The following is a 19,943-nucleotide window of genomic DNA, read 5'->3' as shown; positions in this document are numbered from 1 at the left end:
TAGTCTCATGCTCTATGGGAGTGAGACAAGGGGACACAAGATGGAGCTATTATTTCCAGTGGTGGGCCCATGTCAAACGTGACATTTAAGTTCAGCTCTGAGTAACTCTGTGAAGCTTTGAAGAAAAAACTAAAGGGGAAATAACTTGTCCGGAACTTAGGTGGGCATGGTTAGACTTCCCCGCAAACTAATTGCAGGAAGAGATATTATCTCTCCTGTGCAATCCACCTCCTCTTCAACCCCCAAGGAAGTGAAGCAACAGGTGAAGGCAGGTAAAGGCTTCCCTTGTCAGGCTACCATTGAGGAAGGGACAAAGCTTTTATTGCCTTCTCCAGCTTTCTATTTTGTTTGTTTTATGGCGGTTGTTGATGACTGAGCTGGGTTTAGGGTGGCTGTTATCTGACTGGAGAAGGGGCATAGCACAGTCAGCCTGCAGGTCTTGGGTTCAATCTTTCAGATCTCCAGATTAAGGGGGAAAGAAAGATCTCAGGAGCAGGGCTAGGAAAGCTCTCTGCCAGAGACCTTTGAGAGATTCTGGTGGAGAGCATTAAAGAACATTAGCCCATGGTCTGGCTCAAAGGGTTGTCAGAGTACCTAACTGTGGGATGTAATCCATTGGTGCAGTCAAATGCTACATTCCTTATTTCCCTGGAGTGGACACAGGCAGGGGGACATCCAGTCAGGGTAACTTTCTCTTCCATTGGTCTGGAGCATCCTCCCCCTGCATGTGACCTGGGAGATGGGCATGGCTCTGGCTGACTCCACAAACGAGCCAAGTCATGCAGCCATTTTCTTAGTCTCTAGTTCTGTCTTCACTTGCTTGGTGATCTTTTGCTGCCATGGTGCTCTCCTGCAGCCATTTTGTTCTATTCATGTAATTTTGCTGTCTGCTGGCTCTCAGCCAGCAGCACATAAGTTCAGTCTCCACATGAGATGAACTCACAGTTTCTTTGTGTAACTACTAAGCAAAGCCTGCCTTTCAGGGATCAAATCGTGAACTGAAATGTGAGTAAACTTTTTGTTACTTTACTCTGAAAGACTCTTGTGTCTTTATTCTTTTAAGAGCGATCAAAGGGGACACCAGGAAAGAAACTTAACTAAGAGATTCAAATGAATCTGCAAACTAGCTTCCAGCTACATTGAGGGGAATCTGCTCTGCTACATCACTTACTAGCGTTAGTGAAGGAAGGATAATACTTATTCAATATATCCTTTCCTACTATCCTTAACATTCCCACACTAACAGCATGTTCAGGAAATGTTCGGCTTGTCTGATTTCATCAAGGTCTACCCTGCCAGCTGCTCTCCGAAAACCACCAAGCCCAGATCGACTTACCTGCACGAAGTAATTTTCTTCAGGCTGGCTGTAGGGATCTCATACCCACACTCTTCCAAGACTTCCATGCAAGCTGTCTCTTCCAAAGAGAGCTCTGGCTTGTCTACAATGCCAGCGCAGAGCTCATAGGTCACTCCCGTTGAAGCAGGCAAGTGGCCTGGCAGAGGGCACCAGCTCCTCTGGTTTTCACGTTCGAAGACTTGAGGGCAGAGCCGCTCCATCTCACACATGTAGACAGCTGGAGGGGGGAGGGGAAAGTTAAAATGTAAGTCTCTGGCACTCACCTGACCTTAACAAGAGATAGTCAAGCCATCACACCAATCAAACACCTCCGGCCTCTATTTATTTAAGATGCATATTATTACAGTTGCACTTAGAAGTCCCTGGTACATTTACTGTGCTGCGTTGTTTGAAAATAAGTTTGTGTGTGGACATCCAATTAGTGCTAATTAGCAGAACAGGAGAGACCCTGCATGCTTTAGAAACTTAGATTCCAGCAAGATCTCTCTCCCCGTCCCCCTCCACATTACTTCTACTTTTGGGAACAACTTCTGTCTCAAGGCAACTTCCGTTTGCCAGCCAACATTTCACAAGATTCATTGATACTCACTGGGATGTTGGGCTGTACATGATGTACCATGTGCGCAATGACGAGTGTTTCAGCCTGTCAACTCAGCTGCTGTTTCGGCAGAGTTATGAAAAGCACGCGTGTTTGTTTAAGAAAGCCCTTTTTGAGCACATAGTACCCCCCCCCCCCCGTGCAGAGTGGATTGCGGAGTGGAATTTGCAAAAGACCTTTTGCATTAATCTAGAAACAGCTGTTGTGGTAATACTCTCCTAAAGGAAATGCTAAGAGCCATGTAATACCATCAAAGGAAACACAAAGCGCTGGATTCTGCACGGTTGATCCGGTCTATTTTGCCGTGCAGACTGCCAAAAGGCAGGTTGCTGCGACGAGCAGCCTTTGTTTCAGGAAGGCCACCTTTTTTTATCGGCCTTGCTTCTTAGCCTTTAATGGCAGCCTGGCAATATATAAATTAATCTGCCATGCCATGGGGATAAGGGGTAGGTCACACCTACATATAGGCTGCCATGAAAGGATTGGAGTTGGACCAAAGAGTGGGGGTCCTTTTTAAAAAGTTGGTGCAAAAGGGGGGATGGCTGAAGAGGTGGGAGAGGTGTCCCAGGTGAACAAAAACAAAGCAAAAGCAAACTCCTAGAATTGGAAGATCTACTGAAGATCAGGTCAATTCTGTGTCCAGGGCAGCTGTCTACCAGCTCTATCTGGTATACAGGCTGAGACCCTACCTGCCCGCGGACTGTCTCGCCAGTGGTGCATGCCCTAGTTATCTCTCGCTTGGACTTCTGCAATGCGCTCTATGTGGGGCTACCTTTGCCTTTGAAGGTGACCTGGAAACTACAACTAATCCAGAATGCGGCAGCTAGACTGGTGACTGGGAGCGGCCGCCGAGACCATATAACACTGGTCCTGAAAAACCTACATCGGCTCCCAGTACATTTCCAAGCACAATTCAAAGTGTTGGTGCTGACCTTTAAAGCCCTAAACGGCCTCGGTCCTGTGTACCTGAAGGAGTGTCTCCACCCCCATCATTCTACCCGGACACTGAGGTCCAGTGCCAAGGGCCTTCTGGCGGTTCCCTCACTGCAAGAAGCAAAGTTACAGGGAACCAGGCAGAGAGCCTTCTTGTTAGTGGCACCTGCCCTGTGGAACACCCTCCCATCAAATGTCAACTACCTGACATTTAGAAAACATCTGAAGGCAGCCCTGTTTAGGGAAGTTTTTAAAGTGTGACATTTTAATGTATTTTTGATCTTTGTTGGAAGCCGCCCAGAGTGGCTGGAGAAACCCAGCCAGATGGGCGGGGTACAAACAAACAAACAAACAAACAAACAAACAAAGTAATTATCATCATCTAGTCCAAACCCCTGCAATGCAGGAATATATCTCTGTCCCATACAGGAATCGAACCTGCAACCTTATCAGCATCAGGCTCTAACCAACTGAGCTATCAAGCACTCTGCAAAAGGCAGCTGCTTTCTTTAGTGGGTCACACATTTTGAAGCCTACATGGTTGGGACTAGGGAATCTAAAGCATGTTTGTAAGTGTAGTGCACCCTATTGTCCTGGAACAGCTCAGTTGGTACAGCATGGGACTCTTAATCTTGGGGTCAAGCTGCACGTTGAGCAAAAGATTTCTGCATTGGAGGGGGGTGGAGTAGATGGCCCTTGAGGTCCTCTTCCAACACTACAATTCTATGATTCTACAATTCACCAGAAAGGCTAGTGCATCTTCCCCCATCTCCGTCACAAAATATTACGCCACAGGTATTCAAAGGGCCACCTGCTTTTTACTGCTAAAGCCCCTCAAAAGCTGTGCTTCACTGGAAAGCAAGAACTAAAAGCAAAGAAAGGGGATTACCTGGACGGAACTGCTTCACCACAACAAAGCACCGCCGAGAAGTATTAAAGATCAGGATGGCCACGCTGAGGAAGGAGACAAAAGCACAAGGGAGGAGCAGATCAGTGCACTTGCAAGCAAGGAGGCATCCCTAGGCTTTAATGGGTTTAGGGGCTTGGCCTTGGAAGGCAGGATGAGCCAGCCACAAGAACACAAGCTAAGGACACAGTTGTTAAATTCATAATCTAATTTTGGAGATAAGTCTCTGGCACGACTCTATGTTTCCGCACACCAACTCAGGTAGAAAGCTGTAGAGTCGTCTGGACACATGGCATGAAATAGTACTGGGGACAGATGGAAATGATAGTTATAATGACCCTAAGTGGGACTGCAAGAAAATGTCATAGTGTGGCTCCTGTCCAGGGTTCCGGTCAGCCACACCCACTTCCAGGACTCCGCCTTTTCGTTTCCTGTTCCCAGCATTCCATGCTCACTGAGCATGCTCCGTCCTCGTGGGACGGCTTTTCCAAGCAGCTGCCCATGGTTCTTTTTCCTAAATATTTTCATGCTTTTTCTGCAGACCTTGTGATTCCCTTGTGCCTAGTGATATCGTTTCTTGGCTCCATAAAGATCCCTACGCTTATACAATCAGTACATCTTATAGGGTATGAAACAGAGGCTTGGTTGTTTGAGACTTCCATCATATGCCAGACCGCCAACATTTTCGGCATGTTGAAGCAGTTGCCATCAACAAAAGAAATGGTGCATGTATGACTGGCATGTCAGTTAGTCATTTGGGACCATATTTGCTGATTTCTGCGAAACTTCTGTGGAGCAAGTGCCGTCGCTCTGACGCACAGAAGTGAACAGAAACTTATATCAAGATGGGCAAGAAGTACTGGCAGTTATTTTACATCGGAGACAAGAAAGCATCAGAGACAGTTGTAGTCACAAAGGTTTACAAATAATCACTGAAGAATTAAACAATCAAGAAGCTTCAGCTTATTAATCAAATTGTTCCCTATCACATGTTAATAATAAGTAACGATCAAAATGTACTTACTTATTTCATAAAATGTACACAATGCTTGATTGTAAGAAAACCCAAAGAGGTATACACTATTTGAGGCTATAGAAAGCTTTTAATATTCCCCTTTTCTCCGTCTTTCTAAATTCATTTCCCCAACTGACTCTAAATAACATCCCATAACCAATTCTAAGTGCCTTGGAATTATCTTGTCAATCTCAAGAAGCTCTCCACCAGTAGTCTAAAAGGCCTAAAAGCATTGCACATGCAAAATGGCTAAGAACTGGAGGCTACGACACTTAACACAAATTATGCTGTGAGCAACACACACACACACAGACACCACACACACTTCCTCTCCCTATAATATGGGTTCAGTGTAAGTTATGGCAGTTTCTGGAAGGCAGACAAATAATTGTGTATCCGAGGGTGACATGATCTATGCAAAACTCAGCCCAGTGATAAAACTCTACATAAAAGTAAGATCCACTGAGCCCAGAGCGACTTTCCTCCCCAAGCACAGATGGGACAAAATGAAGGGCTGACGAAATTCCACCCTCACAACCTGTTCTTCCTCATTTCCTTTTGGAAATTTGGAGGTATAAAGCTTCTTACAATTTTTTCCCATGCTTTTTATATGGAAGAGATTTTATCCTGGTTTTTCTAGCCGGATTTAATGCCAACTAACTGTCAAGCATATTTGTTAATTGATGTATATATTAAGAGTTCCATGATAACTTGTTGACTACCGAATATTAATTTTGACTGATACCTTGCCCTGTTTCAAAGACCCAGGAATCTGTTCAAGGCGGCTGAAGGGTTACGGAGAACATAAAAGAGAGAGGTGATTATCAAGGAGTTATACAATACCATAGTGCTGAGAAAGCTTGTCTTTAATTCTTCATCTGTGAGATTTGCACAATGTGAAATGTGGTTATGTTTGATATTATTAAAATTAACCACAACCTTAATAAAAAGAAAAAGCAGTCTCCATAGCACTGCACTTCAATGATATTGTTTCCCCAGCTTCCTCCCCCCCCTCTTTCTGCCTCTTTTATCTGTTTCCCAAAGGCTATTTTTTTGGTGTGTGTCCCCCCAGTGTTTTTTCCTTATAAAAACCCCCCACTATGACATGGGGTATTGCTTTCTATGAGCCAAATCACTAATAGCCTAAGGACCTGACCATGCTGGAATCAGGGTCTCTGATAACGGCAGTCCATTCACTCTCCCAAAGGTCCCCCAAGCTGTCCAGAATTAAATGGGTGTCAACACAAGCAATAAAATTTGCTTGCTTATGATTCTGGTTGAATTCTGCAGAGTGCAATCAGGGGTAGAGGCAACTGCCCTACGAACATGTCGCCTTCCTACCCAACAGGTAGCCTGCATAGTATCTTTCAGGGATGCAGGACATTTGGAGAGGAAGTCATGCATATTGTCACAGCAAGAGGCACATCCTGTCTCGTTTTGCCCTCAATGGCCAGCGAGAAGCCAATGACAGAACCTGAGAAAAAGCTAGGAAAAATATTTTCCACCCATAGACGGGCCAGAAATGGCAAAAACGATAAATTTCGAGGGGAAGGTTAAAACCATCCGATGAAGTATTTTCTCTTTCGGAATGAGGAACGAAGGCTTTTAAAGTGAATTTTTGCAACATTGCTGCTGCTTCCGACTGGATGGCTAAGCAAGCAACACTCTTAAGGCGATACAGGAAAAAGCATTTCCAAATACAGTGGTGCCTCGCAAGACGAAAAGAATCCGTTCTGTGATTCTCTTCGTCTAGCGGTTTTTTCGTCTTGCGAAGCAAGCCCATTGACGGATTAGCGGATTAGCACTATTAGCGGCTTTTAGCGGCTTATCGGATCAGCTGATAAGCGGTTTAGCGGCTTAGAAAAGGAAAAAAACCCGCAGGAACTCGCAAGACATTTTCGTCTTGCGAAGCAAGCCCATATGAGATTCGTTTTGCGAAGCACCTCCAAAACGGAAAACTCTTTCGTCTAGCGAGTTTTCCGTCTTGCGAGGCATTCGTCTTGCGGGGCACCACTGTACTGTAGAACGCAGAAGATCTTCAGGTTTTAAGTCTCGGAGTGCAGTCTGGGATTAGGGGAAGCAAACAAAGTAATAAAGGAAGTTTATGGATCATAAGAAAGAAATTCTTGCCAATATTTCAACTTCTCTCAAAGATGGGGGGAGGGGCTATACTCTCCCCCATAAATGGCTGCATAGTTTTCAGAAATTTTGCATTTCTGATCTCACAGAGGAGTTATGCGCCTCTCAAGGGTTTTTAATATGTGTTCCTGCTTTTTATCACGGCCATAATGATTGGATCCTACACGAGTAATACATTTTCAAAAGGCTCACAAAATTAGAATTTATATTCCAACAAAGAGACAGAAAGAGAGAATAACGATGACTTGAAAACGAAGTAGCATGTGTCAACTCACTGAAGAATGGGTTATTATCCTCCCCCCCCCCCGATTCAGACACTTAAAGACATACACAGAACAGATGGAACAATCAGAACCAAGCTGTCAAAGTTAAGGAACAAGATCAAATTAAACTTGAATGGAAGAGTGTTTTCATTACAACTGTTTCCTTTCTGTGCCATCTTGAGACAACAGGGAACGTTGAAACACGGAAGATTTGTGAAACTTAACAAAGTATCTGCAAAAAGCCAAATTAGTTGTTAGTTCAATTAATAGTTTAGCTTCCTTGAACACTGATGAAAGGGGTTTTCTTGTTCTAAATTGGAAATGTTTGTTTACTGTCAGACATTTAAGGCGGTTCAGCGAACTAGGCTTCAGATAATTTACTTTCAGTTTCCCTTAAAAGTGGCAAGCCCTTGTGAAATTGGGGAGGTTGAGGCTTATCACTAACTCCAGGCACTGGCGGAGGAACGGGGGCGGGGGGAGCACATCACCCCCGGCCCCATCGGGGGGGGGGGGGTACCGTCATGGCTGCCCCCGACACGCGCCACACCCCCCACCACACCCCCAGGACGCGCACCAGCCACGCCCCCGCCTGCTCTCCGCCCCCGGTGCCAGAGCATGCAGCTTCGCCACTGACTCCAGGCCAACTTCAAACCATGGTTTATGGAAAGTGGCTTGTTCAAACAGCTAATTGTAAACCATTGCCCCCAGTTCTCACACTATGACAAGCTGAGTTTAAGGGAAACGGAAGGTAAATGATGCCCAGTCCTTCTCCTGGCTATGTGAGAGGAAGTCGCGGGGACTGCACAAGTCTGACGCTCGCTTGGGCTCATTCCAGCTCAAGCGCATCACACTAAACCATGGTTTAGTGCAATATGCAAACACAGCTGAAGTGAAACTTGGTTAGGCTGCCCAAAATATCAGACAAATGAGAAGATAAATGGGGGGTGGGGACACAAGCTGAAATAATTAATGGGCCTGCTCATTCCAGTTTCCATTGACTTTTTTTGGGGGGGGCTTGGCCTTGTGGTTGAACACTTCAGCCCAGTATGCCTGAAGGAGGGTCTCCACCCCCATTCTTCAGCCCGGACACTGAGGTCCAGCTCCGAGGGCCTTCTGGTGGTTCCTTCCCTGTGAGAAGTGAGCTTACAGGGAACCAGGCAGAGGGCCTTCTCGGTAGTGGCGCCCGCCCTGTGGAATGCCCTCCCATCGGATGTCAAAAAGATAAACAACTACCTGACTTTTAGAAAACATCTGTAGGCAGCCCTCTTTAGGGAAGTTTTAAATGTTTGATGCTTTATCGTGTTTTTAATATTCTGTTGGGAGCCACTCAGAGTGGCCGGGGAGGCCCAGCCAGATGGGTGGGGTATAATAAATAAACAAACAAATAGATAAATAAATAAATAAATAAATAAATAAATAAATAATTTGTGTCTCTTGTTTGGAACTGAGACCTCAGCAATGAGGGAGGCTTGGGGAGGATAGTGAACTCTAGCATGGGGGGCGGGGCTAGGTAGTGAAAGTGTGTGTGTGTGTGTGTGTGTGTGTGCGCGTCATTTTGATGCAGGAGACGCTCCAAGGGAGCGACACCCAATTAGGAATACTGTCAGCCACGTTTTGGGGGGCAGAGGCATGTTTGCATTTTAATGGACGTCGAACCCTTACCTGACAACACAGTAACCATTTTGGTGCTACGTGGATTCCAGTTGTCCTGGATTTCTTCGGATAACGAGGGGGGGGGGCTTCCACCATTGGAAAGTGCACACACAAACGTTATTAAAAGCTTTATTTGAACAAATGAAATGACTTTATATCCCCCCCCCCCCCGGTATTGTAGTGACAACATATTTGGCACCATAATGGACGAAAGATTAGATCCGGCCACTGTGTTGTGTGTTATGGGAATGCCTAAGCAGAACACAAGGGCAGGAAAAGAGTAGAGTCTCCTTGGAATGTATGAAGCATACACAAGAATTTAATCTGAAATTGACATCAAAAGGCCCCGAACAATAGGTCTCATGTGCAAACATGCCAGAAATGCATACAATTTGTTTTTGTTCTTACTCCCTCCCTGGAGAATACAGTCAACAAAACTTTATTTCGGGTCCATTGGGATGCTGAGAGACTACAGAAAGAGCCAATGGGAAGAGAAAACTCCTTGGGGAAGTGAGGGTGCCTCTGACCTGCATATACTGCTCCCTCACTTGCAAAGGCTCGCCCGTTCAAGTCAAGAGAATATCCCTTTGGCCGGGGCAACTCCTCCTCCCCCCATGAATCCTGCATACTCAGGAGATCAGTGCTCGCACCAGAGAGCTCAGAGGAGAACTGCAATTGCTCGAGTCACTGAGTCAGGGATCCCAAAGCTTGAACCAGCAGATTTGACCCTGACTGAGTGCTTTGTTCCAGAAACTATGCTGCTCATCAAGGGTTTGTGATACAACGGCATTGTCATCTTGCAATGCTCCACCCTCTGAGACAGCCATTTGCTCCCTGAGCAAAGCCACTTCCGCCTTAAGCAGGAGGGCACTCACGACGCCTTCATGTGTGCAGGGGTGTGGTCAGCCCTGCGCGAATGGGGGGCTCCGGCTGTGTCACTCCCAGGCTGACCAACCCGGTTGGTCTGGAGGTGTGGCCCGCTCAGTTTAAATGGGAAACAGCCGGGAGATCTCCTCTTTCCTCTCTCACCAGCTCCTGTTTTTAAAACAAACAAACAAAAAATACTTTTATTTTGCTTTAAACAAATACAGATAAAGTGGTACCTCGGGTTAAGTACTTAATTTGTTCTGGAGGTCCGTTCTTAACCTGAAACTGTTCTTAACCTGAAGCACCACTTTAGCTAATGGGGTCTCCCACTGCTGCTGCGTAAGCCATTATGGGAAAGAAAAAAGAAAAAAGGAAAAGGAAAGAAAAAGGAGGAGGAGGAGAAAAAGAAAAAAAAGAGGAAGATGAGCAAAAACACAAGGCGGCTCATCTATTGTACGCTTCCGTCAAGGTCACAACACATCATTATTCTTATCAATTCTATCTGCATTCCATAGAATCCCTCATCTTGGTATCAGGGAACATTTCCCTATGTGGTATCATTCTAAACATAACCAGGTCTTTCTTGATGGACCCTTATCCCCTAGATAATTATTTAACAGCTCCTGTTTTTCCTTGCTCGTGGATCTCCTCCGTTGGATCTCTTCCGCTCCCCGTGTTGGCTGCCATTCCTTCTGGGCTTGGTACAGTGGGCAGTGTTGACAGCCTCTCTGCCAGCTTCCGTGAGTGATCTATTCCAAGGCACATTTACAGGTCGGCTTTGGGGGCGCAGTGCTGCTCTCTGTTCCTCGCTCTAGCAAGCTTTGGAAGGCACATTCGGGTGACCATTTGGGGGTTGATCAGCTGAGAGGCGCAGCACAGCTCTCCCTGCTTTGTCTTGCTTTGTGTGTCTGTATCCTATCACTGATGCTCGACTTTTGTTCCCTTCTTCAATTCTTCCTCCTTTCCAGTCTCATGGGTGGGCAGATTCCATTTTAGCTAGTAATGGTAAAAGTAAAGGACCCCTGGATGCTTAAGTCCAGTTGAAATCAACTAAGGGGTGGGGAGCTCATCTCGCTTCAGGCCAAGGGAGCTGGCGTTTGTCCGCAGACAGCTTTTCCGGATCATGTGGCCAGCATGACTAAACTACTTCTGGCGTACAGAACACTGTGACGAGTGCCAGAGTGCCTGAAAATGCTGTTTACCTTCCCAATGCAGTGATACCTATTTATCTACTCACACTGGTATGCTTTCAAACTGCTAGGCTGGCAGGAGCTGGGACAGAGCAATGGGAGCTCACCCCGTTGCATGGATTTGAACCGCCAACCTTCCAGCTGGCAAGCCCAAGAGGCTTGATGGTTTAGACCATAGCTCTACCTGCACCCCCATATTAGCTAGTGACCTCAGCAAACCTTTGACATTGCTTCCTGCAAGTTTCAGATGGGCCCTTGTGATTGACCTGAGGCTGCCCAGACTTCATATCCATTCTTTTCCAGCACAGATGAAGAATCAGTGCATCTCACTTTGTTGTTGTTCTTTAGTCGTTTAGTCGTGACCGACTCTTCGTGACCCCATGGACCAGAGCACGCCAGGCACTCCTGCCTTCCACTGCCTCCCGCAGTTTGGTCAAACTCATGCTGGTAGCTTCGAGAACACTATCCAACCATCTCATCCTCTGCCGTCCTCTTCTCCTTGTGCCCTCCACCTTTCCCAACATCAGGGTCTTTTCCAGGGAGTCTTCTCTTCTCATGAGGTGGCCAAAATATTGGAGTCTCAGCTTCAGGATCTGTCCTTCCAGTGAGCACTCAGGGCTGATTTCCTTCAGAATGGATAGGTTTGATCTTCTTGCAGTCCATGGGACTCTCAAGAGTCTCCTCCAGCACCATAATTCAAAAGCATCAATTCTTCGGCGATCAGCCTTCTTTATGGTCCAGCTCTCACTTCCATACATCACTACTGGGAAAACCATAGCTTTAACTATACGGACCTTTGTTGGCTAGGTGATGTCTCTGCTTTTTAAGATGCTGTCTAGGTTTGTCATTAGAACTCTGCAAACTTTGCCCACAACCTCCCTTGACTTGGATCTTGATTTTGCAAGCACTCTTGGCAACAGCAGCAGGCAGGAGTCACCTGCAACCCAATGTATGACAGTTTCATCGAATTTCATTTTCTTACCCTCTGCTTGAGGCTGTTCCACCCAAACATCAGAGGATCTCATCAACAGAAACCATTGCCAGAAAAAGAAATCTGAATGAGACAGTTGTATCTTTATAAGCTACTGAATTACTGGTGGTGGGGACGACGACCAGTTGCAGCACAGTCCTAACTTTGTCTACTCAGAAGTATTACTGAATTCAATGGTGCTTATTCACAGGTTAGGACTACAGCCTTCGTCTCAGGATAAAACTGGATGTAGAGCTAAAACAGTCCTTTACACAAACTCTCAAGTGCTGAGATTGTAGAAGCACCGAGTTGGTTGAGTGGCGACTCAAATGGAGAAAAGCCAAGGGGAAAGGGAACTGGTAAAAAGCAAAACAGAGATTCACTAACTTCTCAACTACAACCAACGCACAGTTTTTGAAGAAGGCTACTAAGAACAACACACTATAAACGTTCAATGTGATAAATGGAGTGACATTAAAGTCCTTTAATCAGGCAGGCAGATCAAGCGGCTTAGGCAAGAGAAAACACAGCCACTCAACTCCAGGGCTGTTGCACTAAAGCTACAGCCTTTTGATTATTTTCTGGTGCAACCCCTTTCCTTTCCCAGAGCTTTAACCATTAATGCAGGCAGGCCCTGGATTAAATATGGGCACGCCTGCACAATCTTTCGTTGGCTCATTGAGAGCTCCTTCAAAGCGTGCTGCATCTCGCTCCCCCCCACCACCAAAGGCCAATACCATTCCAAATGGCTACTTCAGATGCAGCCCCTCAGAGACGCAAAGCCATAAGCTCTTGACAAAAACACTCAGCCTTTCATACTAATAGCCAAGTGGACGCTCTCCCCCTCAAAAAGGAAGATAATTAGAGAGGTCTAAAAGGCTATCCCTAAAGAAATGGTTTTTGCAACACCCCCCCAAAAAAGAAATTCAACATGCAATGTACATTTTTTAAAAATGCATTACAATCGTAGACTTGGCAAGTACATTTTAACTTTTCTGCGGTGATGCAAAACACTACTAACCTGACGTTGTGGTCAAAGGGCTCCTTTCTTTTTTATACCACAATCCAGTATGAGATATATTTGACAATGACTCCTGTTTGACGCTATGAGATTATATTGAGGTTTGTAGTTTATTGTGCAGGAGTAATTTATAACAGTGATGGTATTTGGGGTCTTAAGGACCTCAATCTTAATTTATATGGGGTACTAGAGGCTTAATTCAAACAGAACAACAAATCCCCCTCTTTCTCCACACCTGAAGGGAGAAAGCTTAAACCAGAGCTTTCCAAACTTTTCATGTTGGTGACACACTTTTCAGACATGAATCATTTTGTGACACAGTAATTCAGTTTTACTAACAAACCGGAAGTTAAACTAATCCCTTTCCAGCCCTGGCAGGAGCGCCGGGAGCGTTCATGCAACACACCTACACACTACAGCCGACAAACTAACATGTCCCGACACAGAGTTTGGAAAACTCTGGTTTAAACCATTCAGTTTGTAGAGAACAAGCTACGGTTTCCTGTTTTTTTAATCTGAATAAAGGAAACTATGGTTTATGCACAACATAGTTGCTCAAGAAACCAATATATCAAATCACTGTATCCAGCAAAGTAGTGGGGAGGGGGGGATAGTTAGCATTTCACTTCAAGATTGGGCCATGGACTCCTGATACCTTCCTCCTGCAGTTTTCCATTTCATTAAATACCTTCTGGATACATGGATAAAAAATACTGAAGCGTTAACACCTCCTTATCGGAAATCCTGCATCAACATAAAGTAGGAATAGCAATGCTATAATCAAAATTATAATATAACCTGCAATAAAGCATGTCTCTCCTCCCAAAGCAAGCACTCTTAACTCTCCAATTGTTTGACTTCACCCCTGAAGGCACACTCTTCCAGTGTTTCCTGAGACATACGGATGCCAAAAACAAATCAAAATTTTTAATGCAACCCCTGCAATAACTTAATTACAGTGGTTTCCTGCTCCTCATTAATGTTAACTGAAGCCTAAATGATTCCAAAATTCTTCTAGTTAAACATTCACATTGCGTGTGTATCCATGTATCTGTTGAAACACCACAGAACCCCTTTATTGTACAAAACATGCATGAAATATGAACTAAGAAGAGCAAAAGGAAATGGTTTTTATATATGTATATATTTATGCAACTACAGGGTCATTTGTGCATTGGAGGGTTAAAACAACAACAGCGTGAATTGGGGGGGTGGGGGGGTTGTTACTTTAGCAAGATATTCCTTGTGATGCCACAAGCAACAAGCCCTGCTCCTTTAACAATCAGCCTTGCAAGAGAATGAGGAGTAGCAATAATTTTTAAGGCGTATTAACAATCCCAGAAGCATCTATCTTTGAAACATAAACCACAGCTACAGATTATTACATTGGCTTGAGCTGCCTACGGCGTTTTATTTAATCAGCGTATAAAAGAATGAGGTGCCGAAGGACATTTTTTAAAACAAACAGACGCTCAGCAACATGGGTTCGTGTGTAATAATGGATAAAATATAGAGTGTAAGAAATTAAGCAGCAACAAAAAAGGGAAGTGGGCTGTCGGGCCAACATTTTGTATACAATACACCGCATCAGTCACAGCATTTTAAAGTACAATATACTGTCTCTCTGTGTGAGATACTTTGGCCCACATCCCAGGATCCGCAAGACAAGGAGACCTCACTGTTCCAAATCATTTTAAGGCGGAGGCGCAGGGAATATTTAAATAAAATTTGAAGTCCATTGTGCTTATAGCTTCACTCAGCTTTTTTGGGGGGGTGTTGCTTGCGACACGTGTTGCAATGACCTTTGATTATTTGTAAAAACTGTCTTGCCACCCCCACCCCCACAATGCATTACGTTAACACCCTAACCCTGAAGGAATCCAAAACTGTGATGGCACACAGAACAATTTGCACTGGTTGCCACGATGGCAGACCCGGTCCCCTGCCTGCTGGTTGCAATCTGTGCAGTGCATTTGGAGACAGCTTTTTAGAAACTAAGGGTGCGCCGCGAACGCAAGATTCACCTTGTGTCTGTTTTGGATCTGCTCTGTGGTGTTCCAATTAGATTTGTTATTTGGGTGACAATAATTCACTGGGGATAAAAACTAGACCAGTCCATCAAACCCAAAGATCCCTTCTTTTCCTTTTTACTCCTTCCCCTTTGGAACGCTAGTGTTTCCCCAATGAGTCTGGTTTAACTTCTCAGAAAATAGATGGAAGAAAAGTTTGTGCATCTAACTTTCTGGATAAAGCAAGGCCACAAAGTGACTTGGAAGTTTAGAGGGTCCTTGATCCCACTCACGGCATCTTGTTAATGGTGCAATCCAAGGAACACGATACCATTACTCAATTCACCCTGGTTTGCCTCATTATGCAGGCTAACAAAGAACCACTGGACACCCTCAGCAGAAATGATTTTCATGTGGTCTGTTGACGAAACACCCTAAACACTCTCTAAGAGTAGTTCCTAAGCCGTGCACGGAGGCACGCTAGTGTGCCATGAAAAAGTAGGAACATGGTAGTTGTCTTATTTGTTCATTTGTCTATTCTGTTGTCTACTCTGACTGAAAGTGGCTCTTCAGTGCCTCAGACAAGGTCTTCCCGTCACCTACTACCTGATCCATCGGCTTGAATTTTGAGTAAGGAGAAGTAAGCTTCCCATTTTAATTCAGAAAAAAAGAGTACCGCATTTTTCGCTCTGTAAGACACGCCAGACTATAAGACGCACCTAGTTTTTGGAGGAGGAAAACAAGAAAAAAATTATTCTGAATCCCAGAAGCCAGAACAGCAAGAGGGATGGCTGTGCAGAGATCCCTCTTGCTGTTCTGGCTTCTGGGATAGCCGCGCAAAGCCTCTTCAGGGCAGCGGGATGAAGGGTCCCCCTGCCCTGAAGAGCACACACATGACACACACACATTTCCCCTTACTTTTTAGGAGGGAAAAAGTGTGTCTTATAGAGCGAAAAATACGGTATTTCTCAGCTTTCGTAAATCTGGAAGCACTGCCCTATCTTCCATCCATATCCATATCTCAGTCTTCCACCCATCCATATTTTTGTGCCACGATACAATTTTGCACATCCACATCTGCCACGAGTGGTCATTGCCAGGGCTTTGATGCCAACCAAATCTACGGCAACAGCATGGCTCAGCAGATTTACTTGCCACGCTGGCAATGGCTGGCCTTTAAAGTCCATTCCCCTGAATTTGTTAGCAGTGTAATAATCCAAGGGACCTGGCCTTTAGGACTGGACTCTAATTGAAAATAAATTTATAAACTATAGGAAGGCCAACCCAACAGGCTGTGTTACTTAGAATCATAGAATCATAGAGTTGGAAGAGACCACAAGGGCCATCGAGTCCAACCCCCTGCCAAGCAGGAAACACCATCAGAGCACTCCTGACATATGGTTGTCAAGCCTCTGCTTAAAGACCTCCAGAGAAGGAGACTCCACCACACTCCTTGGCAGCAAATTCCACTGTCGAACAGCTCTTACTGTCAGGAAGTTCTTCCTAATGTTTAGGTGGAATCTTCTTTCTTGTAGTTTGGATCCATTGCTCCGTGCCCGCTTCTCTGGAGCAGCAGAAAACAACCTTTCTCCCTCCTCTATGTGACATCCTTTTATATATTTGAACATGGCTATCATATCACCCCTTAACCTCCTCTTCTCCAGGCTAAACATGCCCAGCTCCCTTAGCCGTTCCTCATAAGGCATCGTTTGCAGGCCTTTGACCATTTTGGTTGCCCTCCTCTGGACACGTTCCAGTTTGTCAGTGTCCTTCTTGAACTGTGGTGCCCAGAAACTTGATAGCCTCCATCCAACCTGTGATGCAATGGATGAGAATCTCACCTTTGTCAAAGAGGCATTGTCTCAACCACACACAAAAAGCAGGTAGTTCCATAAATGCACACCTCAATTCTTCCCGGTGAGCAAGAGGCACCATCATGCTTCAGGGGCACATTCCAGACAGACAAAAGCTCTTGAGAAGTGTGTGGGGCGGGGCGGGGCAGGGCTGGGGTGTGGCCTAGGGAAAAGGGGTGTGGCTTGGGGAGAGGCATGGCTTGGGGGAAGCCCAAAGGCTGAGAAGACCCAAGAGCCGCATGTGATTCATTTTAAGGCAGCTCCCTATGTTCCAATTAAGGTCCCGTCCAAAGGATAATTATGAACGTGTGATACATACAAATCAGATAGTTATCTCAGTTGAAAGATATTTGGTTCTTTGGCTCATTCCTCTCGACAAAGGCAGGATGAAATTCATTATTCCCTGCATCATCCTTGATAAAGAGGTGTCAAGTCCAGACTCGACTAGCTTCCAAACCCTGCTGATTGCACAACATCCCTTCGCAGCTTGTTCAAAAAGCTTTTCCTTAATGTTTAACCTGAAATGTTCTGTCTTCAGCTTCAGATGTCTACTTGTTCTGTTCGCGGTGGCCAAGGAAGATAATTGATACCTGTCTGTTTTTAAAGATCTCTTTACATGTTTATAAAGAGCACTCTTGTCTCCCCGTAAGCCTTCAGGGCCCAAGTATGAACAAGCCTCCCTCTTGTAACAATTCCCCTTGTTTGGTTTTCATTCAGCATGTTTGCTTGGTCTCCTTTGAACTCCACCCCCCCCCCCATTCAGAATATGTTGAAAATATTTAGCGTTACTCAAAGATCAACTCGAGCTTTTTATCATTTTGGCTCGTGTAATTACTGGGCTGCCAAATCCCATTGCATGATGATGGAGAGGTACTTCGGCTGGTACCTCCCACTATGTCCGATAGAAAAGCCTGATTTGTTCAGTTACAGGGCTCTGGGAAGGGCATCTGGCAGCTTATTGGTGACCTTCCCAGAGCCCGGTATACAAGGAAAACCTGCTGGGTGCACAGGTGGGGGGAATAAATCAATGGAGGACGGGGAATGGTAGGCTTCCCCTGCTCTCCTTTTGTTATTTATTCATTCCTCCATCCATGTAAGGTAGTGATCACATATATGTAAACTGCGTGTACGTTGCAGGCCCAGTGTATTCAATGCTTTCAACATGAATTGAGTTCCCAGGTGGGTTATCACATACACTGGCTATTTTGCAGGGTCTTGTGTGAATTGCATAACACACAGTTTGACAAATAGTGGGAGCGTTGGGTGGGGTTTGGAGGCCACCCCAGAACCTTTTGGCCTTACAGTATGACAGCAGGAGATCTAGGAGAAGCGTCAGTAACAAAAACAGAACAAAAAGGTTTCCTTTGCGTGCAGATGTTGTTTAAATTTAGTACTCCAAACAGCTGTGGCCTGTTGGCTTTGCTAATAAAGTTTTGATTTGATTTGATTAGTACTCCAAAAGTTAAAAAAATGGGTATTTTGTGGCAGCACCCAAAAAGTCGCAATTAAAAAACAAAACAAAAAAACAAGAATCATGATACATAAAATATGTTGGTCTACAGCTGAGCTTTCCAAACTGTGTGTTGTGACACGTGTCAGCTACAGTGTGCAGGTATGTCATGTGAATGCTCCCCGTGCTCCTCCCAGGGCTGGAAACGGGTGAGGTTAACCTCCGGATTGCTAGTAAAACTCAACCGCTCTTCTAAAAAGTGTGTCACCAACATGGAAAAAGTTTGGGAAGCTCTGATTTACAGGTTTCCTGAAAGGTGTGGGAAGGTTCCTAGAATTCTTTAAAGCGTGAAGTTTTTATGGAGACATGTTACTGTTTTTTCTCTCTCGTTTTGACTCTGCAAAAACTCCCTTTACCTTGCCTCAGTCTGAGGCTTGCCCCTTGTTTTTGTGGGCACTCTTCTGTACGTGATCATTAAGCCCACAAAGGTTAAGGGTGCTATGCCTGAGGGCTGACGTGAAAAAAGCGCAACCCAGACCTCCCAAACCTGTAAAGGGATCTTATGACTTCTTTCGTTTCAGCTGCATATATAACATGCATTTGAGACATATTTGCATATATTTAAAGGGTGCTGGGGAAGAGTAGCTCTGTAAAGGATAACCTACAATTCCCAGAATTCTTTGGGCATAAGCATGTGCTTTAAATTTACGGTGCACACACAGCCGCTGTCAGAGAGCTACCACTCCCAGCACCATTAACAAACTGCAGTTAACAACACTATTATTTATTACAGGGCAGAGCACGGAGCAGTTTACAATATGAATTCTTCAGAGGTGGGCATGTGCTTTAAAACTACCTTATGAATGTTACCTTAGAAAGATGTATTTATCTATGACAGCAGTGCTGGTTGGTACTAATGGCAGTTTTCATTCGAAACATTTGTAGGGCACCATCTTGGGAAAGACTGATCTAGTATATCCTCACGTTGGCTAATTTAATGAGCTTGGTTCTTTCAAAAAAATGCTTAGTAGTTTCTACCACATGCATGGACCTGGGATTGAAGGCCAAGTAGCTTTGGAATCTTGTTATCTTTAGTGATTACTTAAATTTAGAATATTATGAGCGCATTCAAAATATCTTATTTTGCGATCTTAATGCATCGCTACTAAAAAAGGAAACTTTCTTTTAGCATGGTCCCACAGCTTAACGCACTGCGTCACAACTGAGACCGCAAAAGCAACTGATCTCCAGTTGTGATTTTAAAAAGGAAAGGAAAAAAGGAGTAAACAACGTGGAAAGACTAATGAATGAATCTGTAAAAAAAGTAGTACAATGGTTTCAGTAATTCAAATCTCAACATCATTAGCCACAGCCAATTTGACCGAGAGGAGCAACGTCTTTTGCATAGGCGCCAATGAAATGAACATGAGTTTTCTATGCCGGTGGCATGTATAGCTTTGTAATGCAAGGGAGTTGAGTTAATATGTGAGCATTATGTTGCTTGTTCAGTGCATGGGGCATCTGTATTAGAGGCCAAAACAGTTTGCCCGTCACCCACAATCCCGCCTCCAATGCCTGGAATTGGCTGCTTCCAACATGTGAAAAGGATCTAGGGGTCTTGGTGGACCACAAGCTTAACACGAGTCAACAGTGTGATGCAGCAGCAAAGAAGAAGAAGAAGAAGAAGAAAGCTAGTGCTATTCTAGGTTGCCTCAACA

At 44.9% G+C, this 19,943-nt stretch overlaps 1 protein-coding gene across 1 annotated transcript in view; it reads right to left on the bottom strand.

Annotated features, from left to right (window-relative positions):
- The window catches only part of NUDT14 (nudix hydrolase 14), a 54,917-nt gene that overhangs the window by 8,697 nt on the left and 26,277 nt on the right, over window positions 1-19,943 (bottom strand). The window contains exons 3-4 of the mRNA XM_083520195.1: window positions 3,778-3,842; window positions 1,337-1,574 (exon numbers count right to left, since the gene is read on the bottom strand). Of these exons, the coding sequence (XP_083376321.1) occupies window positions 1,337-1,574; window positions 3,778-3,842 (303 nt within the window). The remainder of the gene's footprint in view (window positions 1-1,336; window positions 1,575-3,777; window positions 3,843-19,943) is intronic.

Source organism: Podarcis liolepis (genome assembly GCF_965112155.1).
Source record: "Podarcis liolepis genome assembly, chromosome: 1".
In the NCBI taxonomy this organism is placed as follows: Eukaryota; Metazoa; Chordata; class Lepidosauria; order Squamata; family Lacertidae; genus Podarcis; species Podarcis liolepis.
This window is presented reverse-complemented; position numbering and strand designations above follow the sequence as displayed.